We start from the raw sequence: 24,856 nt of genomic DNA on the forward strand, positions 1-24,856 counted from the left end.
TCCAGCATCACAATCATGATGCCTTTCATAGACTACATTAATTCAAAGCTTCCTTTAGCCTAATTGGATACCAATAATGCAAAGTACCCTTCCAGGTGCCAGTAGAAGCATTTCTTTCTGCTTTTAAATTCGCAATGCCAGCCAGAATGTGCTTAATATTTGTTCAGTCAGTGGTAGGAAAGATATATAAATGACTCTTTCAATGTTGAGTGATTCCTAATTTATTGTGAAGGAACTGAGAAAAATTTAATTGGAAGAAAGAAAGGCAGCATAATGAAAAATACTAGGTGATCTAACTATCCTTTATATCCTTACAATCAAAGCTGTTATAGTACATCCAGATGGTATTAATATAAAGCTGCTGAAGGAAGCTTATTGGCAGCTAGCACTTATTTTTTGGCCATTTGCTTTCTTCAAATGTGTGTTAGAAATGCTATTACCCCTTCCCTCAGAAAAGATGATTAAGAGCAGGAGAAAATTATGATAGGACTTTGATGTTCAAATACCATTATTATTTGAGGTCAACTGTTTTCTTTAAAGCAGTATTCCCCCAAAGTCTTTCTAGGAATTGTAACAAGGAAATAAAAGACTTCTGTGGTTACATATTTGAGGAATGCTAGGTGAGACACAAGTATACAGGTTTCTTGTCAAACATTAAAGTTTTTCAAATATTAACATAAATTAAGATTCTTTGGAAGGGAGTATTGCCAAAGTGAACACATTTTATAGAAAAGCATTTCTTTGGATGACTGTCAAGTCAGAGAGACTTGGAAGAAATGCTGTCTTAGAGACATGATTCCCCAAACCAGGGTCATAATAATAAGTTCCCACGAAATAATTTAAATGAATGCTCATTAATAGTAAAATAATTTAATAAAGCATTTTACAATTATAAAGTTTATATTATCTATGAATCTAAATTACATTAAAATTGCCAATTGATAGTGTTACTAAGATTTGCATTAGGATTACAAAATCAAATAGTTTCAGTATTTTTTACAAAATTATTTTCATTTAATCAATCAAGTTTCACACTGTTTTAAATGTTTTTCTCCAAAGGTATACTGCTTTACAGTTTTGAAAGCTTCAATCATACCTTCCTTTAAACCATCTTGGCTGAGTTTAAGTCAGCAGATCTACTGGAAAACATTGATTTAAATCTTACTGTCTTATGACATACAGAAAAATAAAATAGCCATCAGAAAGGTATAACCTTTAGAGTGCTTTTTGTGATAGGGACCAAGAGTACCAGTGCAACTCAGTCTTCAGGAAAACTTTTTTTGGTGGTACTACAGTTTGAACTCAGGGCATCATGCTTGCTAGGCAGGTGCTCTACCGCCCGAGCCATTTTGCCAGCCCCCCCCTTTTTTTTGTTGGATATTTTCAAGATAGGGTTTCATGAACTATTTGCCCAGAGTGGGCTCAAACCACAATCCTCAATCTCACCCTCCTAAGAAGCTAGGATTACAGGCATAAGCCACCAGTGCCTGGCTCTAGGAAAACTCTTAATAGGTAACATCCCCTATTTTAGAGATTAAAAAGCCTCTAAGTAACTATTAGTGATGCTAAGTTTAGTCACTTGGTTAGTGATTGAGAACCCTTTTAGGTAGGAAGGTAATTTTCTCTTTTTAAAGGGTAAATTCATTTTAGGGAGATACTTTACAATATATGAATATTCCATCACCCTAATATCCACTAATGACAAAAGTCCCTGCTCTTCCATTTTGCCACAGTACAACTCCCTTCCTTTGCACTGTAATTTAATAAACTGTAATATTACACTTATGTTCCATATCCAGAAGGCATCTCAAATTTTATGGCATTTAATTTAAAGACTAAAGTACTGGGCGCAGGAAGCTCACGCCTATAATCCTAGCTACTCAGGAGGCAGAGATCAGGAGGATCATGGTTCAAAGCCAGCCTGGAGAACTCTCAAAAATACTCAACACAAAACAGGGCTGGCAGAGTGCCTCAAGTTGTAGAGTGCCTGCCTAGCAAGCGGAGGCCCTGAGTTCAAGCCCTAGTACTGACAAAAAAAAAATAATAAAGACTGTAAAGTCCTGTTAAGTAGTCACTTGTTAACAGCAGAACTATAATTAGGACCACTTCCAACTCTGTACTTCAATGGTTCTGTCTTGATTGCTCATTAGCATTTTGAGACATTTTGAAACTTCAGGCTGCCCCACACATCAGTATTTAGGATGCCATATGTCATTCCCATGTACAAGCAAGGATGAGAACCACTGCTCCCAGTAATTATGTTATTTCTTAACATTTTAATACTGAAAAAGGTAGACAGTTGTGGCAAGTTGAAAATGTGAAAAAAGTACAATACTTTTCTTTAGAAAAATACTTTTCTACCAGGACATGGTGTTGCATGCCTGTAATCCCAGCACTTGGGAGGCTAAGGCAGGAGTGAGGCAGGCTAAATTAAGAACACTGAGACATGAGAACAAAAGCAAATTAAACTTCAAGGCATGAAAAAAAACATACAAAGTAAGCTAAGATCCAGGAGTTAAGACTCAACACTGTACTAATAGGTAACTTGAAATCTCTCACTCCCTATCAGGCTATTGAAGCTGACCATGCTTTAACCTTGCACTAATAATTTTCCTGGAGCTCTAGATAAGTACATTCTGGGTAAATATCTCAAGAAAAACATCTGGTAAAGCTCATCCTTGGACTAAAGGGGGGCCTTGTTAAAGAAGACTGTCTTCTAACAATGGGTTTATCTGCCCTAAGTAAACATCTTTTAAAAGAAAGAACCTGGCAGATCCTCAAACATGTATCACGTATGTCAATTGAGGAGACTTGGTGATGGGAATCTCAAATTTATTATTTCCAAACATAAGATACAATCAGAGGAGGTTGTTATGACTATAAAATTAAACATTGTAAATAAAGATTGCATACATTTCTTTTTCTTTGTTAAGTGGAATATATGATATAGTTTCTCTGACCTTGCCCCAGATGAGTGATATATTTAAGACCTAAAGATGCTTGACATTTAATCAAAAGTGCCAATAAAAGCCATAAGAAACAGACACCCATGTCATAAACACCCTTATTAGTAAGGTCACCCTAGGATCACTATCTTCATGCTTAGGTGATAATGTCAAAATTTTACAACAGGAAAATGTTTTGAGTAGTACCACATGCTGAGCATAAAGAGTATGCTTATTTGGAGGAAAGTTAAAAGCTAAACTCCCTTAGACTGACTTGAGCTTTATAAATGTGCCTTACACAAAGAACTTAACACCCAATTCTCATGTGCCCACATCTCCAGCTGATTGGGATGTGCTTTGTTCCTTGTTTTCATATTTTGCTAAGTAAAACTTCAATAAACTTCTCACCTAACTAGACTCGTCCTTAAATTCTTCTGTGACAATGTCACAAACTTGGTTGGCATTTCGGCCACAAACATAGCATCCCATGTCACAAACTTGGCACTCTGGGTTGAGGTTCATGCCCTCTGGGAACCTCCCTGGGTTTGAACACATTCTTGTTCTAGTGTCAGGAGGATCTGGAGATTGAGGCCAGCCTGAGCTACAAAGGGAAACCCTGTCAAAAAAAAATAGGGAAAAAGTCCAGAAAAACACTTTTCTTAAAATTCATGATCCCTTAAGAATAATAAATCCATCACAGATATAAGCCACACTATGATTTCTGGGAAATCAAGTTAAGGCCTAAAATAGCTTTTTTACCCTGTTCCAAGAGTTCACACTCCAACTGTGTATAAGTGATTAGTTGAGCACAGAACATTTTTTAGTTGTTGCTCTGATTTCCAAGAAGTCATGTTGCATGTCACAATGGAGAAATGAAGCTGATTATTTGGTGGAGAGAGTAGAGAGCGCAGCGGTCTAACTTTCCTACAGGTGTGGCTAGAAGAGTTTTCTCACAGATTAAACAGATCATTCCAAACACTGATGGTACTCAGAAACTTCAAATGTATCCCTATAACTTTTTTTTCAAGCAGAGATTTATGGTATTTTCACAAACTGTACAAAAGCAGAGATTTCAAATAAGAGCTCCACCATTAGTAATGCCCGTATCTCTGGCAAACATCAAACAAAAAGATGGAGAAGATGTTCATTAACAGTGAACCACACAAGAAAAGAAACCACAAGCACCCACCCTAAGAGCATGTTAGAACTATGTAAGCATTCATTATTCCTCTTAGGATCCTATCCTCCAGATCTCATTTGGTCTTTTTCCAGAATTCTACAAACAGTAAGTGCCCAGATCCAGCAGCAAGGGCTTTCACCCAAGTGGTGGAACAGGTGGGGAGTCAAGAAACCCCTGCCCTGTTATGAAATTAGAAGGCTGAGTGGTGAGTGGGGCAAACAAGGACACATTTGGATGGAGCAGTCGTATAATCAGAATGACAAAGGGGCTGCTGGGGGTCCCCTGAGTAATGAGAATACAGAGCTTTAAGGACTGGAAATTTTGGAGTCATAAGTGTTGCTGTCTCTCACCACTCATGGCTTTAGCTGTGTAGCTCTATCTGTAACTTACCCACACCAATGAATGGTGGCAGCAGAAGCTAACCAAAGCGCCCCCTTTGAGTTGTATGTGCAGGAAAGTGGTCATTCAATGCCTCTCCTGGGCCATCTATTTTCCCTGTGATTACTGGTGAGGAAAGCAAAGATTCTTTGTGAAGGCAGGGAAGTATAAAAAATGCAAGGCAGACTGTATGGATTTTGATTCAAACTAAATGCAAAACACAGGTTAGGTATTTGATATTAAAGAATTATTGTGAATTTTTGGTATGATTTGTGATTTTTAAGGGTACTTACCTTTTTGCAGTAAATACATATTAAAATTCAATAAACTGACTCTGGAAGTTGTTTCACAATAATCAATAAAGTAAGTATAGCTATAATTTTATGATTGCTATATGTGAGTTGACAGCTACTTGGGGGAAGCTGTTGTACTATATTTTCTACTTCAATATGTTTGAACTTTCCATAAAAAAAACCTATTAAGTTCTTGTTGGAAACATGTCCCAGGCTTATACTATTATGATTTTGGGATAATTCATATGTATTGTAAGGAAAATAACTTGAATAGTACTGAGGAAATGCAAATGGTAACGAGGAAATGCAAATAGGAAAACTCTATAAAGTTCTATACATCCACTGGTAGTTTCAATTTTCAAATTCAATATATCATTCTCAATATAGGTTAAAAGGCAAGAATTTTAAAAATTTGACCTTAGAAATACACTATATTTCACATGGGACCATCTACAAGTTTAAGAATGAAGTTTGAGTAAAACTAACCTTTAATGGTTGAGTTTTCTTTATACAAGGTCATTATTCATATATACAATAAATACTCAGAACTAAGTATGAGGGCCTGTTGGGGCTGCATATTGTAGTTGAGACTGCAGATTATGGTAACAGGTTATCATTATAGCAGAATGTGTTAAGATTCTGTGTGTGTGTGTTGCACATAAGCTTTTATTTTAAAGAATTAGAGGTCACCATGAGACAGAAGATTGCACTTGATGGAAATAATTTATGTCACATGTGCTATCATTATCTTTCTCAATTCTGAATTCCTGGAATTCTACCTCTTTAAAATTCTGGTTTAAATGCTGTGTTTTATACTAACTGGATAAAGAAACAGATTTGCCAAAGAGGATCTAAAGCTGCCCCTAATATTTTGACAGACATGAAGAATACTTCACATTTCAAAGCATAAGTTCTTTGCTATGAAATAAAAATCCAAGAGCTTCTTTTCCTTCTCTTACCTAAATCACCTGGGAATAGCCTAATGATCTTCCTACCAAACACAATACTTCAGCACATCAGGTATCTTTAGCAAGTTCATTTCATATTCAGATTTTTTCACTTATGTTGTGATTTTTGTTAGGATAATTACAGTAAGTATAAAGAGCTCTCTTTCTGTAATCTAAAAACTAACTAAAAAAGAAAGTACACAAGAAGATACCACAATCTTTCATGCTTAACAGCAAATGTATTCAGTTCCTTTCCATGCAGCACATAATGTAACTATGTGCTTCTTTTTCCAAAACAAGAATTTGGGATAACCTTTGAGGATCCAATTATCTTCCACAGTGAACCATCTTGCAATGTGTTCTGGTAAGAATTTTACATGAAGGGAAAAGGAACATCTGACCTACAGACTGGCCAAATGAGGAGTGTACTAAAAGCAGAGCTAATGTCTACTGTCTCTTCCATTACTGACAAGCTCATGTAGGGCTTGTATTAACTTGTACCACCAGATGCCTATGGAAGCCATTCAGATTTGCCATATCAGGGAGGAAGGCACAGGAGAAGAGGAGGAAGCGGACAGACTCAGTGTCCTATGATGGAGTGTAGAGGCTGCTGGCTGGAAGAAACCAGAACTATGGAAGTAAACTTGTACTCCTTAGGATGCCATGCCGAGGAGAAAGCCTCCAAAAAATCCTCCAGTCACTAGAACATTCTTCTTCACAAATGACACAATCTGAGAACAGAAGATATAGCACAATGGGTTGTTTTGCTAAGGATGTTATTAGTATCAGGCATTATTTCTATTACTGATGAATAAGAGGTAAGGTCCCTATTTCCTTAAATCCCAAAGCTTCCCACCTCTTCTCTACTCTCATGTGAAGTTCTTGGTCACCTGGGACTCAGAGCATACACTCGGGCACCCTGTACGGCTCCTTTGTCTGTGTTCTATAAATTTCCTGACCATTTCCCTTAGAAAGTAAGTGTTCATATGAACAACGCATACAACATCCTGGCCAAATTTCTTGAACTCAAGTACAGGGACTTCATCTGCCAACCACATAAGCCACTCATTCACACTCTGGCATTCCCCATCACTTCCAGCCTATCTTCCTTGAAGCAGTTTCCAAACCCTTCAGGGTCCCTTCACTCCCACTATACCTAGATCATTCCTGCCTCACTTCTACTCTTATCCCTAACTCTCCACATTTCCTTAAATGAAGCATTAACTTTGGCTATCTACCACCAGAGGGAAAGAAAAAAAATGCTACAACTTCTTGAAATATTCGTATTTACTTATTTTTATTTTCTGACTTCTTACTTACTCAACTTGATAATTTGGATTTTTTTTTTTTTGTGGTACTAAGGTTTGAACTCAGGGCCTACACCTTGAGCCACTCCACCAGTTCATTTTTGTGAAGGGTTTTTTGAGATAGGGTCTCATGAGCTATTTGCCCAGGCTGGCTTCAAACCTCGATTCTTCTGATCTCTGCCTCCTGAGTAGCTAGGATTACAGGCATGAGCCACTGGCGCCTGGCAGTAGTGTGGCCTTTAACTCCACCACTAAAGCTGTTCTCACTGAAATCAACATGTTGCCAAATACTGATTAAGATTATCATCTTAATCTTCATTTCCCAAATCAGAACATGGGCTCATAGAAGCCCAGCTTTGCTACCTTCCCATTCTGGGTAAAAGCGCCAGTTTTAACCAGCTTGTCACTTATTCAGAGACTGTCATCATGTACCTGACAAAGCTGGGTCATCTGTTCAGTATTTTTCTACTCTGCTAAATCATTTACCACTCAACTACTTGCTTTCCCACTTTCAGAATTTGCTGACATCTCTTTGTCTACTGGTATTGCTTTTCTGTTCTCTTGGTCCTTATGAGTTTAACCTTTTTTATTTTGTTAATATCATTCAGAAATATTTCAGAAGGAAGCAGAAATAAATGCATAGGTTTTATCTGCCATGTTTAACCTAAGTACCTCATGTACTACTACTTATTCTATGTGATTATATGACCATTTCTTTAACTGTTGAACACTACAGTGTGACTGCCTCCAGGACAAGGACTGTTTTTGACTCATCTTTTAAATTAATTCTAACCCTATCATGAAAAGCTACTTAGGAGATGGGAACCCGGAACAAGATAGAGGGTATTGTCCCCATCTGCCCTAAATTTGTCCCTTTTCCTGTGAATCTGAAGGGAGCTAGAGGCAGAATTTCATGATTCTAGGCTACAGTAAGTACCAGCCACCTTCTTGACACCCTGATCTTCATTTCTTTTCCCCAGTTTAATGCACTTATTTCTTGGGGACATTTGACCTATTTCTAAAGGTAATAAATTAGCAGTCCCTTCAATGCTAGCCAATATAACCTAACCTTACTGCATGTACTAAATCAAAGGTTAGTAAACTATAGTTGACAGGTCAAATCTAACCAGTGTTTGTTTTTAAATGAAGTTTTATTGCAATACAGCCACTCTGTTAATGGGTCATTAACCCACGAAACTGAAATTATTTACCACATGACCCTTTACAAAAAAAGTCTGCCAACCCCTCAGCTAGACATTCCTACTAGTTATGTGTACAAAAAGCCCCCATTCCTACAGGAACCAGTTAGCTGCATTACTATCTATATCAGTTTGTACTCTCACTCAATGACAAAAAGTCACCAAATAATTCAATTACTTAGCTTTAATAAAATGCCTATTTGAGCTGGGTGTGGTGACACAGTAATCCCATATACTGCACATGAACAAAATAAGTCTCACCTCCTCAGCTTTGCTCTTGACCTCAGTTGGTATTTGATTGCTCTTACGAATCTTCAACTGTTCTTTTGCTTTTTTCATGTCCTTCTCTACACGTTGCCAGTCAACTTTGATGTACCCAGTATGGTTTGCAAGCTACAATTTCAATAACAATGATAAAAGAAATGAGAAACATAGGTTTGTTATTTCTTTTTGTCAGGATAAATCATAAACTAGTTAGTCAAACCCTTTCAGAGACTCCAGTTAGGAGGCTAAAGTAGCAACCCAGAAGAGAAATGCTGGTGGACTGGATTTAAGGACAGAGTGGTTACAGGGGATGAGGAATTTGATTCTGTCCTGAATGATTATGTGGAGAATAGCATTTTTTACAACATGAAAATAAGAGGAACAGAGGAAAAGACGGGGAAGAGAAGGAGGAAAATGCCATTTTGAAAATGTTGTGGGTTAAATGTTTATATATCTCAGTGGCTACATTTAGTGCCCAATTTAATATGATTATTTGATTTGTTTATTGTATGCTCTCTGGTTCTTTGTATGGTGATGACATTCACTCAACATCTACTAAGCACATAACCTACATGCAAGGTCCTATGTCACCGCCAAGCAATTGGTTTGCAAACAGGCTGGAGAAAATATGTGCAATGTATATGATAAACAAAACACTAATGGTTTCTCAGAAAGTTGCCACCCCCAAAAGGAAAAAAATGTTCAATTTCACAAATAATCAAGGAAATGTAAATTTAAATCATGTGCCACTGTAATTTTTTTATCAGATTTGAGAAAATTAAAACATCAAAAATATTCTGTTGGTGAGGATGTAGGGAAATACACATTGTTGTATAACAAAAGTTCTTATTGAGTGTTAACTGGAGCCTTTTGAGAAAATAATTTGATATTACTGACCAACACTGAAACTGCATGAGCTATTATGCCACATCCAGACAAGAGCTATTATGCAGCTCTTGTCATGGTAGGTTTACTTATAATAGTCAATAACTGGAAATAACCCCACAAGTTCATCACAAAGCTATTTATAGCAGCAACACAGCTAAATATTAAAAACTGTATGCTGAGTGAAGGTTCTGGTTCACTTACTTTAGCCAGTTCCTCCCACAGAATGCTAATAATAAAGCAATGGAATACAAAGAAAAGCAATTTGAGGTCTCTGACAAGAAAAGAGCAGCAGGTAGATTGGAGAAGAGCAGAATGAATTCAAAGCACCACTGAAGTAGTGGTGTGTCTCCTATTTTCCCTGCAGTACCATCTGGTCTACTCTCAAAGCAGAACACAAAAAACATCTGACAAAATTTAATACACACTCATGATAAAACTCAGTAAACTAGGAACAGAGGGGAACTTCCTCAACTTGGTAAAGAACATCTACCAAAAAAAAAATCCCCTACAATTCACACTGTACATAATGATGAAAGAATAAATGCTGGAAACAAGGTAAAGATGTCCACCTTTTCCATTCCTATTCAGTACCATGCCAAAAGTAAAGTTGTAGGAGGTATAACAAGGCAAGAAAAAGAAGTATGGCATCTAGATTAGAAAAGAAATCAAAGTGTTCCTATTCATATACATCTCTGTCTACATAGAGAATCTCAAAGAATACAACAACAAAAAGCCCCCAAAACTCCTATACTTAAAAAGTGAATTTACCAAAGTCATGGGATACAAGATCAACAAACAAAATCAACTAAATTTCTATATGTTACTAATATGAACAATTGGAAATGGAAATTCCAAAATGATGCACAATAGCTGCAAAAACAATTAAATACTAGTTGTAAATCTAAAAAAAAAAAAACAGGATCTATACACTGAAAATTACAAAATGCCAAAGGAAAAAAACCTCAGAGACAACTGAAACACATGGAGAGACATGTTGTATACATGGAATGGAGGACTCAATATTGAAATGATGTGCAAAATTAAGTGTCTCCAGGATTTTTGTACAAATATATAAAGAAGCAGGTTTTAACATTCATATAGAAAGGCAAAGGAACTCAAATTGCCTAAAAACTTTTGAAAAAAAAACAGAGTTGGAAGGATCTTGACTTTAAGATTTACTATGATGCTACAGCAGTCAAGACAATGCAGTATTGAAGAAGATATAGGCACACAGATTAACAGAATAGAAACAGACCCACACAAATACAAAAAACTAATTTTTTTACAAAAGTGCAAAAGCAGTACTGGTGGTGGTAAAATGCTCTATAAAGCCCAAGCCAGATATGCGAGGTGACTTTCTGCGCTCCACTGGCATCACTGCCAGAAAAAAAAAAAAAGCAAAATGTAGAACACCAGAACTGGGAAAAGAAATGTCTCTACTGAGAAAACTTAGCATCATGTTCCTTGTTGTAAAGAAGAAATGCTGGAGTCCAGTTCATTAGAGCAAAACAGGGAGTTGAATATGGAGCTCAGAGGCAATACACTGAAAAAAGACACATTACCTGCCGGGATCACAGAGGTCCTTGACCCAAAAGTGCTCAAGAAAGGAATGAACAAGACAGGACATATGAAAGGACTCACTCACTCAGGAAGGGAATGAATGACAAAACACATGGCGAGAGGGCCAGCAGGCTGATGACCAACTGGCAAAGTTTTATTTTTCTCAGCAAGCTTTATAGAAAAGAGGAAGAGACTTAAACATCAAAACACTCTGAGCTAGCCACAACCTGTTTTTGCCATCCTATATTTTTACTGCCAGTGTCCTTGACTAAGTATAAACTTCTTTTCAGTCAAGGGAAACCATTTAGCGTTCCTTCCCACTGTGATAGAGACATGGTGCACCTGCAGATTCCAACTTTGTTGGAATGCTGCTGAGCCACAGCGACCTTGTCAGACTTTGGCTTTTGGTTCCCAGCAATTACCCTTAAGTGATGCTGCCCCACAGTGATTGAAAGCAGAACACTGAGCTGCAAACATTGGCTAGAAAGCCAATATAAGAAGTGAATGATCTACAGCTTGATGAGAAAAAATAATTAAATTCATAGAGATTGTAAAGGAAAAAATATCATTGTTCAGTTGGTATGATTTTAAAAATCCCAAAAGAATCCCAGACAAATCAGAAATAAAAGATGTTAGGAAGGTGGCTGGCTGTAAAAGCAACATAAAAATCAAATGCATTTCAGCACACCAGTGTGAGTTAGAACAAATAGTTTTCAAATATATACCATACACAAGAGTGATTAAAGTTATATGGTTTCTAGAAATAAAATAGAATCACAGATGTACATTTGTTTTGGAAGAAGCTGTTCCCTGTTTCTTTCGCTAGTCTCAGAGAACCCACTAATTTAGAACCCACTGTTCTAAACTATCAACTACAGACTAATGATACAGCTCGATATCCCCAGTGTAAAAGCTGGATACATTAGCATATGAGAATAAATCATACCATAGGTCACCTGTGTCAAGTTATGTATTTTTGAAATCATCTTTGTGTAATAGTTTGCCAGTTCTTAGGGGACAAATGAGAAGAAATAAGGTACTTCTGCCCCCATGTTATAATGAGGAAATAAAATGTGACTTGTAATTCATAAAATTTTATTCAAATGGTTACTAGCACTTAATATACTATACAAAAGCAAGTGCAAAAGCTATTTTAGTGTGGCACCTGGGACTACAATTCCTCATAACACATTCCTTAGTGGACAAATGGAATTTCCAAACATTTATAAATACTTCATATACAGACCTGAAGGAGAAAAAATCCACCTCCCACAGCTGTTGCAGCCAACTTTCCAACCTTCTGGAATATGAAGCCAGTGCACCTGCAAATACCACACCAGTATCAGACAAGTTGACAGACTGTTAGATGTACACAAACGTGTAATTCTGACAACGTTCCTATCCTACTTAACTTGAGATGATCCAGCTCTTTCTTTTCTGCCTACAGAAACATAAAGCCAGTCCCGAAAGAAACATAAAATCAAACCTTGGTTCTACCACTTACTAATTTTGTGGTCTTGAGCACATACCTTAGAAGTTTCAGGTTGGGACTAGAGGCATGTCTCAAGCAGTAGAGTGCCTGCTTTGCAAGCCTGAATCCCTGAGTTCAAACCCAGTCTCAGGTTGTAGGCAGACACTGCCTACAGGTACATACCTGTAATCCTAGCTACTCAGGAGGCAGAGATCAGGAGGATGGCAGTTCAAAGCCAGTGCCAGGCAGATAGTTTGCAAGACCCTATCTAGAAAATACTCAACACAAAAAAGGGCTGGTAGAGTGGCTCATGCGGTAGAGTGCCTGCCTAGTCTCAGGTTATATTTTCAAAAGATGAAGGAGTGAATAAAGGCAGAGGGTAAAATATAATTATGTAATTTGTTTCTTTATTATCTATCTTCCTATCCCCATCTTACATTAAAATGTAAACTCCATGAGGGCAGAGATTTTGTTTTGTTCACTGTTTTACACAAATATGCTATAACTATTAACAACTGCTAAAAAAAATCTTCCCTAGACCACTATTGTTCTCCAGCTACATTCCCTTTTCTCTGTCCTTCTTTCCAACAAAACAGCTCATGGGTTGTCTATTTGCTGCCTCTATTATTTTAATAATTCTCTCAAACCTACTCCATGTAGGCTTTTGTACCATGACTTCAATGAAACCATCATTATCAAGGTTACTGCTGATCTTCACCTTGCCAAAAGCTAGTATTAACTTCTCGGCCTTCATTTCATTTGATTTCTAGTAGTTACTGACACAAATTTATTATTTTTCTTTTAAAAAGATAATCAGGTTTACATATCCATGTGACACACAGACACAGTAAAATGGTTACTATAGTGAAGCAAATTAATGTATGTAGCATCATCTCACATAGTTACTTTCTGGTTACAAGAGTGGCCAAAATTCAATTATGTAACCAAATTTATTATTACTTCTAGTCCTTAGATTGTACATCAGATTTCTAGATTTGTTCATCCTATGTATCTGCTAGTTTGTATCCTTTGTCCTACATTTCCTCTGTCTTTCCATTCCTTCTTCTTTACCCCACCCCTGGTAATCACTGTTCACTATCACTGTATATTTGACTTTTTTTAGATTTTGCAATGAGATCATACAGTATTTTTCTTTCTGTGCCTGGCTTACTTAACCTAATTACCTCCAGTTCCATCCATCTTATCACTAATGGCAGAATTTGATTCTTTTTTTATGGTTGACTTGGATATTTTTTATCCATCAACTGACAAACAACTTATGTTGTTTCCATTTCTTGGCTATGGTGAATAATGCTGCAATGAGCATGGCAGTACATGTCCCTGACATACTGATTTTATTTCCTTTGGATCCATACCCAAGAATGGGATTGCTGGATCATATGGAAGCTAGCTGTATGTTTAGCTTTTTTTAGGAACCTCCATACTATTTTCCATAATGGCCATACCAATTCACATCCCCACCAACAGTGCAAGGGTTCTCTTTTCTCCACATTCTCAGCAGCAACTATTTAGTCTTTTTGATATTGGCTATTCTTACTGGGTAAGGTGGTATCTCATGGTGTTTTTGATTTGCATTTCCCTAATAATTACTGATGATGGGTACTGCTCTACTGGCTCACTTTCTAGATGCTCTCATATAGTTTGATAGCTTTAAATGGTATCTGCTCTGGTCCTGTCCCAAGATCCAGATTCTTTGCTATATCATAAAATAGCCTAAATGGAAATAAACCCAGTATGTCAAACAGACACCTGGACTCCCACATTCATCGCAACTATTCACATTAGCCAAGGTATGGAATCAAACTAACTGTCCATCAGTGGATGAACATATAAAGGAAATGTGCTACATATACACAGAGGAATACTATCGAACCTTTTAAAAGAAGGGAATACTGTCATGTGCAACAATGTGGATGAGACTGGAAGGCATTGTGTTAAGTGAAATAAGTCAGGCATACAAAGAAAAATATCATAGGCTCTCACTCACATATAAAGGGTAAAAAACGATGAGTTCATGGAAACAGAAAGCAGTAAAATGGTTACCAGAGACTGAGGGGTTGAGGGGATTGGGAAGAATTGGTCAAGGATACAAAATAATTTTAAATGTAAGTAGTCTAAACATCCTAATCAAAAGAAAGAGAATGTCAAATTCAATTTTAGTAAGTAAGACCCATCTATATGTGCTGCCTATTAGAAACCTATGAATTCTGCAAATTCTCCTAGAGGATTAGTAAATATGAGGATGGTCTTAAAGACCCCCAAACTCTACAATCTAATCAAACTTTAGCAAGACTGCATTATGTAACACCAAATATAGAAAAATCAACTGCATTTTTATATTTAAGTAATAAACAACAGAAAATGAAAGTTTAAAGGCAGTAACACAGTAGCATCAACATATTAAATACTTAAGGACATTTAGGAATTTATACTGATCTCATATATATTGATATATTCTTGTTATACCAACAAGATGTACATGTGCTAGAGAAACTAAAGAAAATCTACACAAATGGAGAGATATACCAATGTTTATGGATCAATGTTATTGCACTCAAGATCTTACCAGTTTTTTTATAGAAACTGGCAACAAGCTGATTTTAAAATTCATATGGAAAAGCTAAGTACCTACAATAGTCGAGATAGCTTTGATAAGGAATAAAGTTGAAACACAACCTAATTTCATAGATTATGGCGTTATACTGATCAGACTAGTGTGATATTGGCATGAGATAGATCAATTTAACAGTATAAGGAGACCTGGAACAGACACAGTAAACTTTTTTTTTTTTTTTTTTGCAGTACTGGAGTTTAAACTTAGGGCTTCGTGCTTGCTAGGCAGATGCTCTATTAGAGTCCTATCTCCAGCCCTTTTCATTCTGGTTATTTTGGAGATAGGATTTCACTTTTTGTCCAGGCTGGCCTGGACCACAATATTCCTATTTTATGCTTCCCACAGTTGCTGAGATGACAGTCACATGCCAGCACACCCAGCTTTTTTTCCATTGAGATGGTATCTTGCAAACTTTTTTGCTCAAGCTAGCCTAGAACTGCGAACCTTACAATTTCAGCTTCCTGAGTAGCTTGAAATTATAGATGCCTGCCAGCATACCCAGCTATTGGTTGAGATGGGGTATCGGAACTAATTGCCTGGGCTGGCCTCAAACCACTATCTTCAGATCTCAGCCTCCCAAGTAGCTAGAATTACAGGCATGAGCCGCTGGTGTCTGGGGAAGTAAACTGATTTTTCTTAGAGGTATTAAGGAAATTCAGTGGGGAAAAGTCTTTTCAATAAATTATGTGGGCACAACTAGATATCCACATGCAAAAAAGAAAAGAACTTGGATTCTTAGTTTGCACCATATATAAAGGTAAATCAAAATGAATCACAGACCTAAATCTGTATACCACCTAAAAAAATATAGACAATAAAAATCTTAGTGACTCTGAAATAAGCAAATATTCTCAGACATGACACCAAAAGCTGGAGGCATAAAAGAAAGAGTTGCACTTCAAGATTAAGAATCTCTGCTCTTTGAAAGACATGTTAGATTAACACTATAGTTGAAATCACATATATGATATTTATCACATTTGCAAATCATATAAAACTTGTATCTAGAATACATAAAGAACTTTCACAAGTCAATAATGAGAGAAAGCCAGAGACCCAATAAAAAATATGGGGAAAATATCTGAACAGGCAAATCACCAAAAATATATAGATGGCAAAAATAAGCCCATGAAAATGTTTAACATCATTAGAGAAATACAAATTAAAACTGTAATGAGATACCACGCCATACCCACAAGGATGGTTTTAATAAAAACCTGCAAGTATTAATGAGGATGTAGAGAAACTGACAGAGATGTAACATGGCACAGGCATTTAAAAAACTGCTAAATTTACCAAATGAATTTCAAAGCATATGTTCATACAAAAACTTGTACACAAATGTCCATAGCAGTTTCCTTTCCAACAGCCAAAAAGTAGAAACAATCCAGATGTCCATAAAAAGTAAATGGATAAGCAAATCATAATAAATTCATCTAATGGAATACTACTCAGCAATGGAAAGGGATGAACTGTTGATATATCAAAAAAGAAATGTGGATTCTCAAAATTACTGTGTTGAGAGAATGAAACCAGACAAAAGTAATGTATGCTTATAAAAGATGTTAGAAAATGCAGCTATCTATAGCAACATAAAAGCAGAGCAGTGGTTCAGAGGCATGAAAGGGAAGAGGGGGATTATAAAGAGGTACAATGACACTTTTAGTGACAGATAAGATCATCTTAATTGTAACAGTTTTATGTGCATGTGCATATGTCAAAACTTGTTGAATTGTATATTTTAAATATGAGCAGCTAATGATATGCCAATTTATGTATAAAAGTGTTAAAAATAAGAAAGAAAATAGCCAAGAAATTCCTGAAGAACAAGATAGCAGATACACACAGGCACATATAAACAGCAGAGTATTAAGGAGAAAGATAGCTTTTGTAATAAATTAAGTTGGGACAGCTGGGTATTCCACATGGGGAAAAGAAACTAAAAGAGGACTCTGCTAAACACAAAAGCAATTTCAGATAGAGTATAAATTTCAATGTGAAAGGTAAAACAATAAAAGTTGTAGAACATGAAATAGGCAAAGATTCTTTAAATAAGATTTTAAAAGAAATCATGGGTTGGAGGTATAGCTGAAGTGGTAGAATGTTTGCCTAGCAAGCATAACGCTGAGTTCAAACCTCAATACCATGTAGCTCCCCAAAAAACATTTTAAAAATCACTAACCATTAAAGATAAAATTGACAACATTTAAAAATAAGATCTTGAACAAAAGGTACCATAAAGCCAATAAAATCATGATTTAAGATATCCACAATGCTACAACCAACAAAGGACTGATACTCAGAATATATATAAAAAACCTCAATCAAACTTAGTAAGAGAAAAAAATGACAACTTATAAACCACAATCAACCAGACTGGCAAGAAGTTGTCTGGCAATACCAAATGCTTGATAGAATGAAAATCAACAGGAACACTTGGTTCTTTTGTTGGGAGTGTAGCCTGTTAAACCACTTTTAGAAAGCAGCCTGACATGACCTAGTGAAGCTGAAGATACTCATACCCCATAACCTGGCAATTACTAGGAACACATGCTATAGAAATGCCTGCACATACACTGGGAAATTTGTACGAAAGTGTTCATGTTGACACTGAACAAGTCAAATTCCAGTCACCAACCGGATAAAAATATTATGTCAAATTCATACAATGGAATTCTAAATACAAAGGAAAATGAAAAAAACTACAGCTACTTACAACATGATTGAATATACAAAACATCAAGTTGAACAAAAAAGAATTTACTCAAAGTTTAAAACTAGTCAAATTGCAGTGTATTATTTAGGGATGGAGCTGGTAGAACTATAAAGAAAAGTAAGGAAATAATGTCTTAACTTTTAGAGTTTTTGGGTGCTAGTCACATTCTTTAATCTGAGCAGTTGTTACTTAGTTTACTTTCTAGCCCTATATTTGTGTTAATAAGATTTTTCACATGTAAAGAATTTCTGAATTTCTAAACTTGCTATTAACATTTTAACATATTACAAATGAAACTATAAGCTGTGTCATAAATTAACATCTAACATAAGTAATCAGTGACTAGCTTCTTATTCCACCACTTACTAGCTATGTGGCCTTGGGCAAGTTAACCTCTCTGAGCCTCAATTTCTATAAAATGAGTATACATAATAACAGTACCGATTTCAGAGCTGCTGTGAGAAAGCAATAAGAGATCTATATAAACACTTGAAACTGCACCTGGGACGTAGTAAGCACGATATGTAACCATCAAATCGTACTCTTACATGTTTAAATGTTGAAATAAATGCCACACATTTAAGATGACCATTTTCACCAAAATCAGTGTATTTTTCTTAATTGAAAAAGGTATTTCCTATAACCACACTGTAAGTCATGCACAAAAAACACTGGATATCATTCACATCACTTACCATCCAGTGACACCACCAATTAACAGCTGAGTAGCCACACTATACTTTTCGACTGACGGCCCAGATTCCTGCCCGAACAGCTTGCGCCACCATGGTTGCTTTTTAGCAAATTCTGCAAGGTCCAATGGCTCAAAATTTCCCTCAAAGTTTCCTGTAAGAATTAAGATACTAAATAATAAAATATCTACATTTATAATATATTACTACCATCCCTTAGAGTAAGAGATTTTTAAAGATATAATACAGAATATCCAACTATCATTCTATTTTAAATAGTTAACTGTAAAATTCTAATGTGTACTTTTGGAAAATCAGATTAAAATCAACACATAGTAATGTCTGTATTAAAGAAAAATACCTGCAAAATCCAGACTCAGTCCTCTAGTTTGTCCTCTCAAATTTAAAAACAATCAAAAGAACCCAGGAAAACTCACAAATAATGATTAATAAAAGCATTATAAATGAAACAGATTTTCATTTGCCTCTTCAGTAGACCAAACAAATTCTCAGTACTATCTCCAGTATTATCTCTAGTGATAATAAAGATAGCGCGTAATGTTTGAGCTCTTACTGTTTAGCAGGTAACATGCTAAGTAACACACGTGTATATCTAATTAAATACATTGAACAAGGTAGGTACTTCTTATTATTAACCTTATTTTATAATCAAGAAACAAAGATTTGAAGGTGTGGTGATTTGCCCAAGAAGGGAAAAATAACTAAAAAACTGTCTAATCCTTTTTTCTGTAGGAAGATCACCTCAGGTTTACTTACCACACCCAGTCCTACTTCCCTGGAAGCATGCACTGAAACAAGTGCAAATTCCAGCAATTTAGTACTCCGTGTTGTTTACTATAAAAATGACCCCCATTCATCACCTATGTTTGGCAGGTAGTTTATATGATCCTTTCTCACACTTGAAAATACACTAAAAAATGACTACTATTCAGGCAAAGATGAAAAGCCATATTAGAGAAGATTTTTTAAAGAAAAGAAAAGCAGAATCCAGAGGTAACCAAGATGCTAATGTAAGCTGAATTGAGTAAGCAGGCGTATAAATGTAAATAAATACCAACTGTAGAAAACAGGAGTGATTTTGTGAAGCTTAAAATATAAAATATATACAGAAATTAAAAAATAGATTTCTAAATAATCTGTAGGTCAAAGGAAAAAAGCAGAATGAAAATTAGAAAATAGGAACAGAAGGAAACTTCCTCAATCAAAGAACATCTAAGAAAAACATACTTTTCTGGGGGGATGGTACTGGGGTTTGAACTCAAGGTCTCATGCTTACTAGGAAGGAGTTCTACCACTTGAGCCACTCCACCAGCCCTGTTTTGTGTTGGGTATCTTCAAGATATGGGGTCATGAACTATGTGCCCAGGCTGGCTTGGAACCACAAACCTGATCCCTGATCTTTGCCTCCCAACTAGGTAGGATTACAGATGTGAGACACCAGCACCCCACAAAAAAGAAACTTTTGACATCATACTTAATGGTGAAATATGAAACACTTTTTCTCACAAAATTTACTCAATATTTTTATTAAACATTGTATTGGATGGAAATCCTAGGTAGCGCAAAAAAGAAAAATAAATGAAATGCAAAGAGATTGAAAGAGTTAATGAAAGTCTTTATTGGCACCTACTATAACATACCCTACAAGAAAACTACTAGAACTAATAACTGAATTATCAAAGCCATAGGCTATATAAAAAACAGCCAATTGAATTTCCATGTGTTAGAAATGACAGAGGAGGAAATGTAGTTCAGTGGTAGAGCACTTGTCTAACATGAGCAAAGTCCTGGGTTTCATCACCAACACACACACACACACACACACACACACACACTGAAAGAAATGATGAACAGGAAAACAAAATAGCTTTAAATGCAAAAATTGTGTTGGAATATTAAAAAAGATGAATAAGACCGCTACACTGCAAACTCCAAACACTACAGAGAGAAATTAGCGAATCTAAATTAAAGGAGAGGGATAAGATGTCGATGTTTTGTTAAATTCAATATTCTTTTTTTTTTGTGGTGCTGGGGATGGAAACTAGGGCTTCATGTTAAGCAAGCACAGTGACACTGAGCCACATCTCTTGCACAAGATTCAGTATGTGTAAGATATTCATTCTCTCCATTCTCATCTGTAGATCCAATACAATCACAATAAAAAAAATATCGGGCTTTTGTCAATTATATAAACAAGCTAATTCTAAAATTTACATGGAATGGACCTAAAATAGTGTTCCATTCACTATGGCTGTACCACAAATTACCCTCAAAGTTCATGGCACAAAACCATTTTTCCTGCGTTCAGATTCTGTGGATGGGAAATTCAGCAACAGCATTAAGGCTTCTGTTCTGTGATATCTGAGGCTTAAGCTGGAAAACTTACAGACGAGGGTCTAGAATCATCTGAAAACTCTCCACACACATACAGGCTGCCTCTCTGCATGGATTAAACTGAGCTTCCTTACAGCATGGTAGCTGGGTTTAAGAGGTGACTGTCCAAGTGAAGGAAAGAACAAAAGCTGTACCACTATTTAAGTCCTGGCCACAGAAGCCATGCAGCGTTTCTTCCACCAAATTCTTCTGGAGTTGTCACAGCTACCATGAGACTCAAGAAGAGGAAAAAAAGACCCAACCTCTTAGTGGAAGACGTAACAAAGTCACATTGAAAAAGACCATGTGGAAGGGCAGATTTTGCTGCACTCATTTGGGAAAATACAATAGGCAACAAATGGCTACAGTAATCTTATGGAAAAAAGAAAGTTTAAGGAATTTCAAGACCTGCTATAAAGCTATGGTATTCAACAGTGTTGAATTAATCCAAGGTCACACAAATGTATCTGTGGAAGAGAATACAGAGTCCAGAAATAGATTTATGCATATTATCACTTGATTTTTTAATAAGGTACTAAGGTCATTCAAAATGGGAGAAGGCACCTTAACAAACAGTGTTAGAACTACTAGATATTCATATTTAGAACAAGAAAGTAAACTCTACCATACATCATACATAAAATAATAATTCGAGAGAGATGACAGACTGCAATTTAGCAGAACCACTATAAGGATGACTGAGGAATTGGATCCTGTATGTCTTTGTGGGTAATAAAACAACAAAATATCATTATGTTGAGGAAGAAACTATCACTGAAAATATGAGTTTTAAGGGTTTTCTAAATGTAATTTTAACAAACTGCTCTGCTTAATAAGTGTCTGCAATCAAAAAAAGGGAGAGGGGATTAAAGTGGGTTTGTGGCTCAAGCCTCTAATCCCAGCACTTGAAGCAGGAGGATCAGAGTTGTAGGCCAGTCTGGGCAGGGTTAGACCAGAGCATCATATGGTTCACCTAATTTCATTCAGTCATTCATCAAAAACCTCTAAGAACCCGAGCAATGTTTATCGGGCCAGGAAATCAATAATCATTACTAAGAAATTCATGTGTACCAAAAACTTCTTTACAATTTTCTGAATGCGATTACCTGATCAAGCTACACATTCTAAGTCAATGACAGCAGTCTGCTGTGCAGGAAAGCAATGATCACATTGCACATTCCAAGTCCTTAAGAGTCCTGTAAATTCAGTGGTGTGCCTTTAAATGTTTAAAGAACCTGGCTTTGGGCAGGATGCATACCAATTTCCATGGTGTACTCACTCAAGGAGAGCATGACATCATTGAATTGTGACATCAGTGAAACAAGGGTTGGGAAGAAAACTACAATAGCACTCCATACATAATATGGTATTTCCTCTACCAGATAAAAAAAGACACAGATAAGACTAAACCATGGTGAATAATGAGGAAGCGATGTGTTTTGAGTATTTTCACTGCCTTTGTTAACATTATTTAATAGTATTTATGTAACTCAAATTTTCATGGTGCCACTACTGAATTACATATAACGTGATCAAAGTAGGGTAAGCAGCATAACTTAAAAAACAAGTGACCCACTACGAATTACAGGGCTTCTTTTTTGGACTACGCTGATTAAGCAAACGATTTCCCTGTAGTATCTCATACATGCTCGTTTTTCCAAAACTATCAATAACGTAGTGAGAAGGCGCCAATGGAAATGACGCCTGTCAGGGGCTTGTGATGAACGTGCAAAAAGACACATAAACTAGTGTCAGGGAGCCAGAGCGCTTCCGAGAACAGGGACTGAATGTCTCCGCTTCAGCAATTGGGGGGAGGCGCCGGAAGGCCGGGTGGGCTCGCCCCGAAGTCAACATCCAGGGACAGTTTCAACCCTGCGCGTGACCTTGGCCAGACGCTGGAGTGGCAGGGTCAGGGGCGAGTCCCAGGCGCCTTCCTCATCCCTGCACTCGCGATCCCCGGGGAGCTCGGTAAGGCCAGGCCAGCGAGGGGCCCTCACCTTTTCAGAGCCCAAGAAGGCGGCTCCCCGCGGCCATTTGCGTGAGCGCCCACCCTTACCTTGACTGGACGCGGCCATTTCGGCTAGTTCGTCTCGCGAGGACATCCGCAGAAGATCCGCGCGGCAGGACGTGGAGTAGTGCGTCGCTGCTAGCGCCAGCTGGCTTCCGGCACGTGGGCTAGATGTTTCCATTCCCACGGCGGCAGCGGAAGAGGGCGGGCCGGGCGCGCGGCGGCCGCTTCCCACCCCCAAGAGCAGCTGCGTCACAAAGCTCGGCTCCCGCCAGGCGCAGGGAGGTGCGCTTGCGCAGAAAGCCTCCCCGCTGGTGGGCTCCTAGTGACCGCCACCGTGCTTGTGGTGTTCGTTCGTGTGTGCGCTGAGCATGCGTCAGCGCCTAAGACATTTCCAGCACTGTTTTACTGGTAAAGCATTGTACACATTTTAGAAACATTGCACTCACAATAACGATGTACTCGTAACTACTACTTACTGTCTCTCGGTTTATATTTTTTACTTCCGTGCACCTGGAGCCCAGGACAGTGTCTGATTAGGACAAGTGGGTGTGGCCTTAGGCAAGCCATTTAACCTCTCAGTGCCTCCGTTTCTTTATCTGTACCCGTTTTACAACACTGTCCTAGGGATTCAGTGTGCGTAAAGTTCCCTGCCGGGAATTTACCAATCTTTTTATAGGATAACTGTCTACTTTTCTGTCTTCCCCATTACACTGTGACTCCCAGACGGCAAGAATCGAGTTTTATTCATTTGTGAGGATTGGACGGGTAGCAAGTATACTGATTAGCAGCATGTTTTCTGGTGCTCCATTACATGTTTGATTATCACTTGAAAACTGTGTGACAATGAGCAAGTTGCCTAACTTCTCCGTCCTTCGGTTCCATTGCCCAAAAAAATGAAGAGACCAATACCATCGTATTACAAAGCACTTACAACCGTTTCTTCCGTGTAGCAACTGCCAGCTGTTATCTCTGCATCCTGGTGCTTGGCCGACAGGAGGTCCCAGCAAATGTTTATCAGACAGGCTTCTTCCTGATTATTTCCAAGCAGGACAACTCACCAATGATAACATTTCTCATAATGATTTTGGTCCAGTTGCTTCTCCTTAGCTCCTACACTTTCAGGCCCTCGGTAAAGCCTTCGCTCTCCATGATACGTGTTAACCTGAAAAGGGTCTCTGCTTGAGCTCAACATGGCTACCATTTGATGTAATGAGTTATATCCTATACCTGGGCCAAATGTAAACAACCTAAAAGGCATCAGGTAAAAACAATTCAAAATAAATGAAATAAATGTGGGGTGGTTATGAGTACTGTGGAGAAAAATGAAGGTAGGAGGGAATCTGTAGTGCCACGAGGGTAAAGACTTTGCCATGTAATTGTGATGGTTCATCTTCAAAGCTCATTGAACACAGAATATCCAAGCCAAGATTTAAAGAAGGCCTGGGAATGGAAGTGCGTAGAGATATACAGTGAAAATGTGTTTCAGGTAGAAGAAATAGTGTTGAAGCAAGGGTAAGAGCAAATGACCAATAGGATACTGGTTACTCTTTGTGGGGATATTGAGTTAGGATCTCACTGTGCAGCTCAGGCTGGCATGGCACTCACCATGTAGCAGGGACTGACCTCAAACTCTCAGTCCTTCTGCCTCTGCCTCCTGAGTGCTAGGATTACAGGTGTGAATCACCACACCAGACAGGATACTAGATACTGTTGCTTGCGCAAGTGGATTCCAGAATCATCATCCAGAACTTTTCTTATTGCTGCCACTAAGGAAGAAACTTAGAGTAGGAATATGAGTACAAATTAAAGCACATCTTCACTTTGACCTCCCCATCCCTCTGTTCCTTTCCTAAAAGGTTCTGATTTTACATCAGATTTCGCTAACCTCTATTGCTCTCAGAAGTTAATGGGTTAAGTTTCAGCTCAGCCACCCCTTTCCTATTCTAGTTATTCCTGTGGCTGCTTCCCACTGTAAA

The 24,856-nt window shown here is 37.4% G+C and overlaps 1 protein-coding gene across 1 annotated transcript; it reads right to left on the minus strand.

Annotated features, from left to right (window-relative positions):
- Positions 1-3,927: 3,927 nt before the first annotated feature.
- On the minus strand, positions 3,928-23,086 carry Fundc2 (FUN14 domain containing 2). Its single transcript, XM_020176881.2, has 5 exons — positions 22,926-23,086; positions 18,479-18,629; positions 12,208-12,283; positions 8,511-8,642; positions 3,928-6,474 (listed from the first exon to the last, which is right to left on the minus strand). Exons 1-5 carry the CDS (start codon positions 23,056-23,058, stop codon positions 6,397-6,399), a joined length of 570 nt encoding a protein of 189 aa, XP_020032470.1. The 5' UTR covers positions 23,059-23,086; the 3' UTR covers positions 3,928-6,396.
- Between the last annotated feature and the right edge of the window lie 1,770 nt (positions 23,087-24,856).

The sequence above is a fragment of the Castor canadensis genome, chromosome X (genome assembly GCF_047511655.1).
Source record: "Castor canadensis chromosome X, mCasCan1.hap1v2, whole genome shotgun sequence".
Lineage (NCBI taxonomy): Eukaryota > Metazoa > Chordata > Mammalia > Rodentia > Castoridae > Castor > Castor canadensis.

Bases quoted from the DNA above. Each gene is read 5' to 3' on its own strand.
- Fundc2 (XM_020176881.2), bottom strand. From the start codon at position 23,058: ATGGAAACATCTAGCCCACGTGCCGGAAGCCAGCTGGCGCTAGCAGCG. The intron at 18,630-22,925 runs GTAAGGGTGGGC...TAATTCTTACAG, and splicing joins AATGGCCGCGTCCAGTCAAG to GAAACTTTGAGGGAAATTTT. The intron at 6,475-8,510 runs GTGAGACTTATT...TTCTGTTCTCAG, and splicing joins TCAAGAGCAAAGCTGAGGAG to ATTGTGTCATTTGTGAAGAA.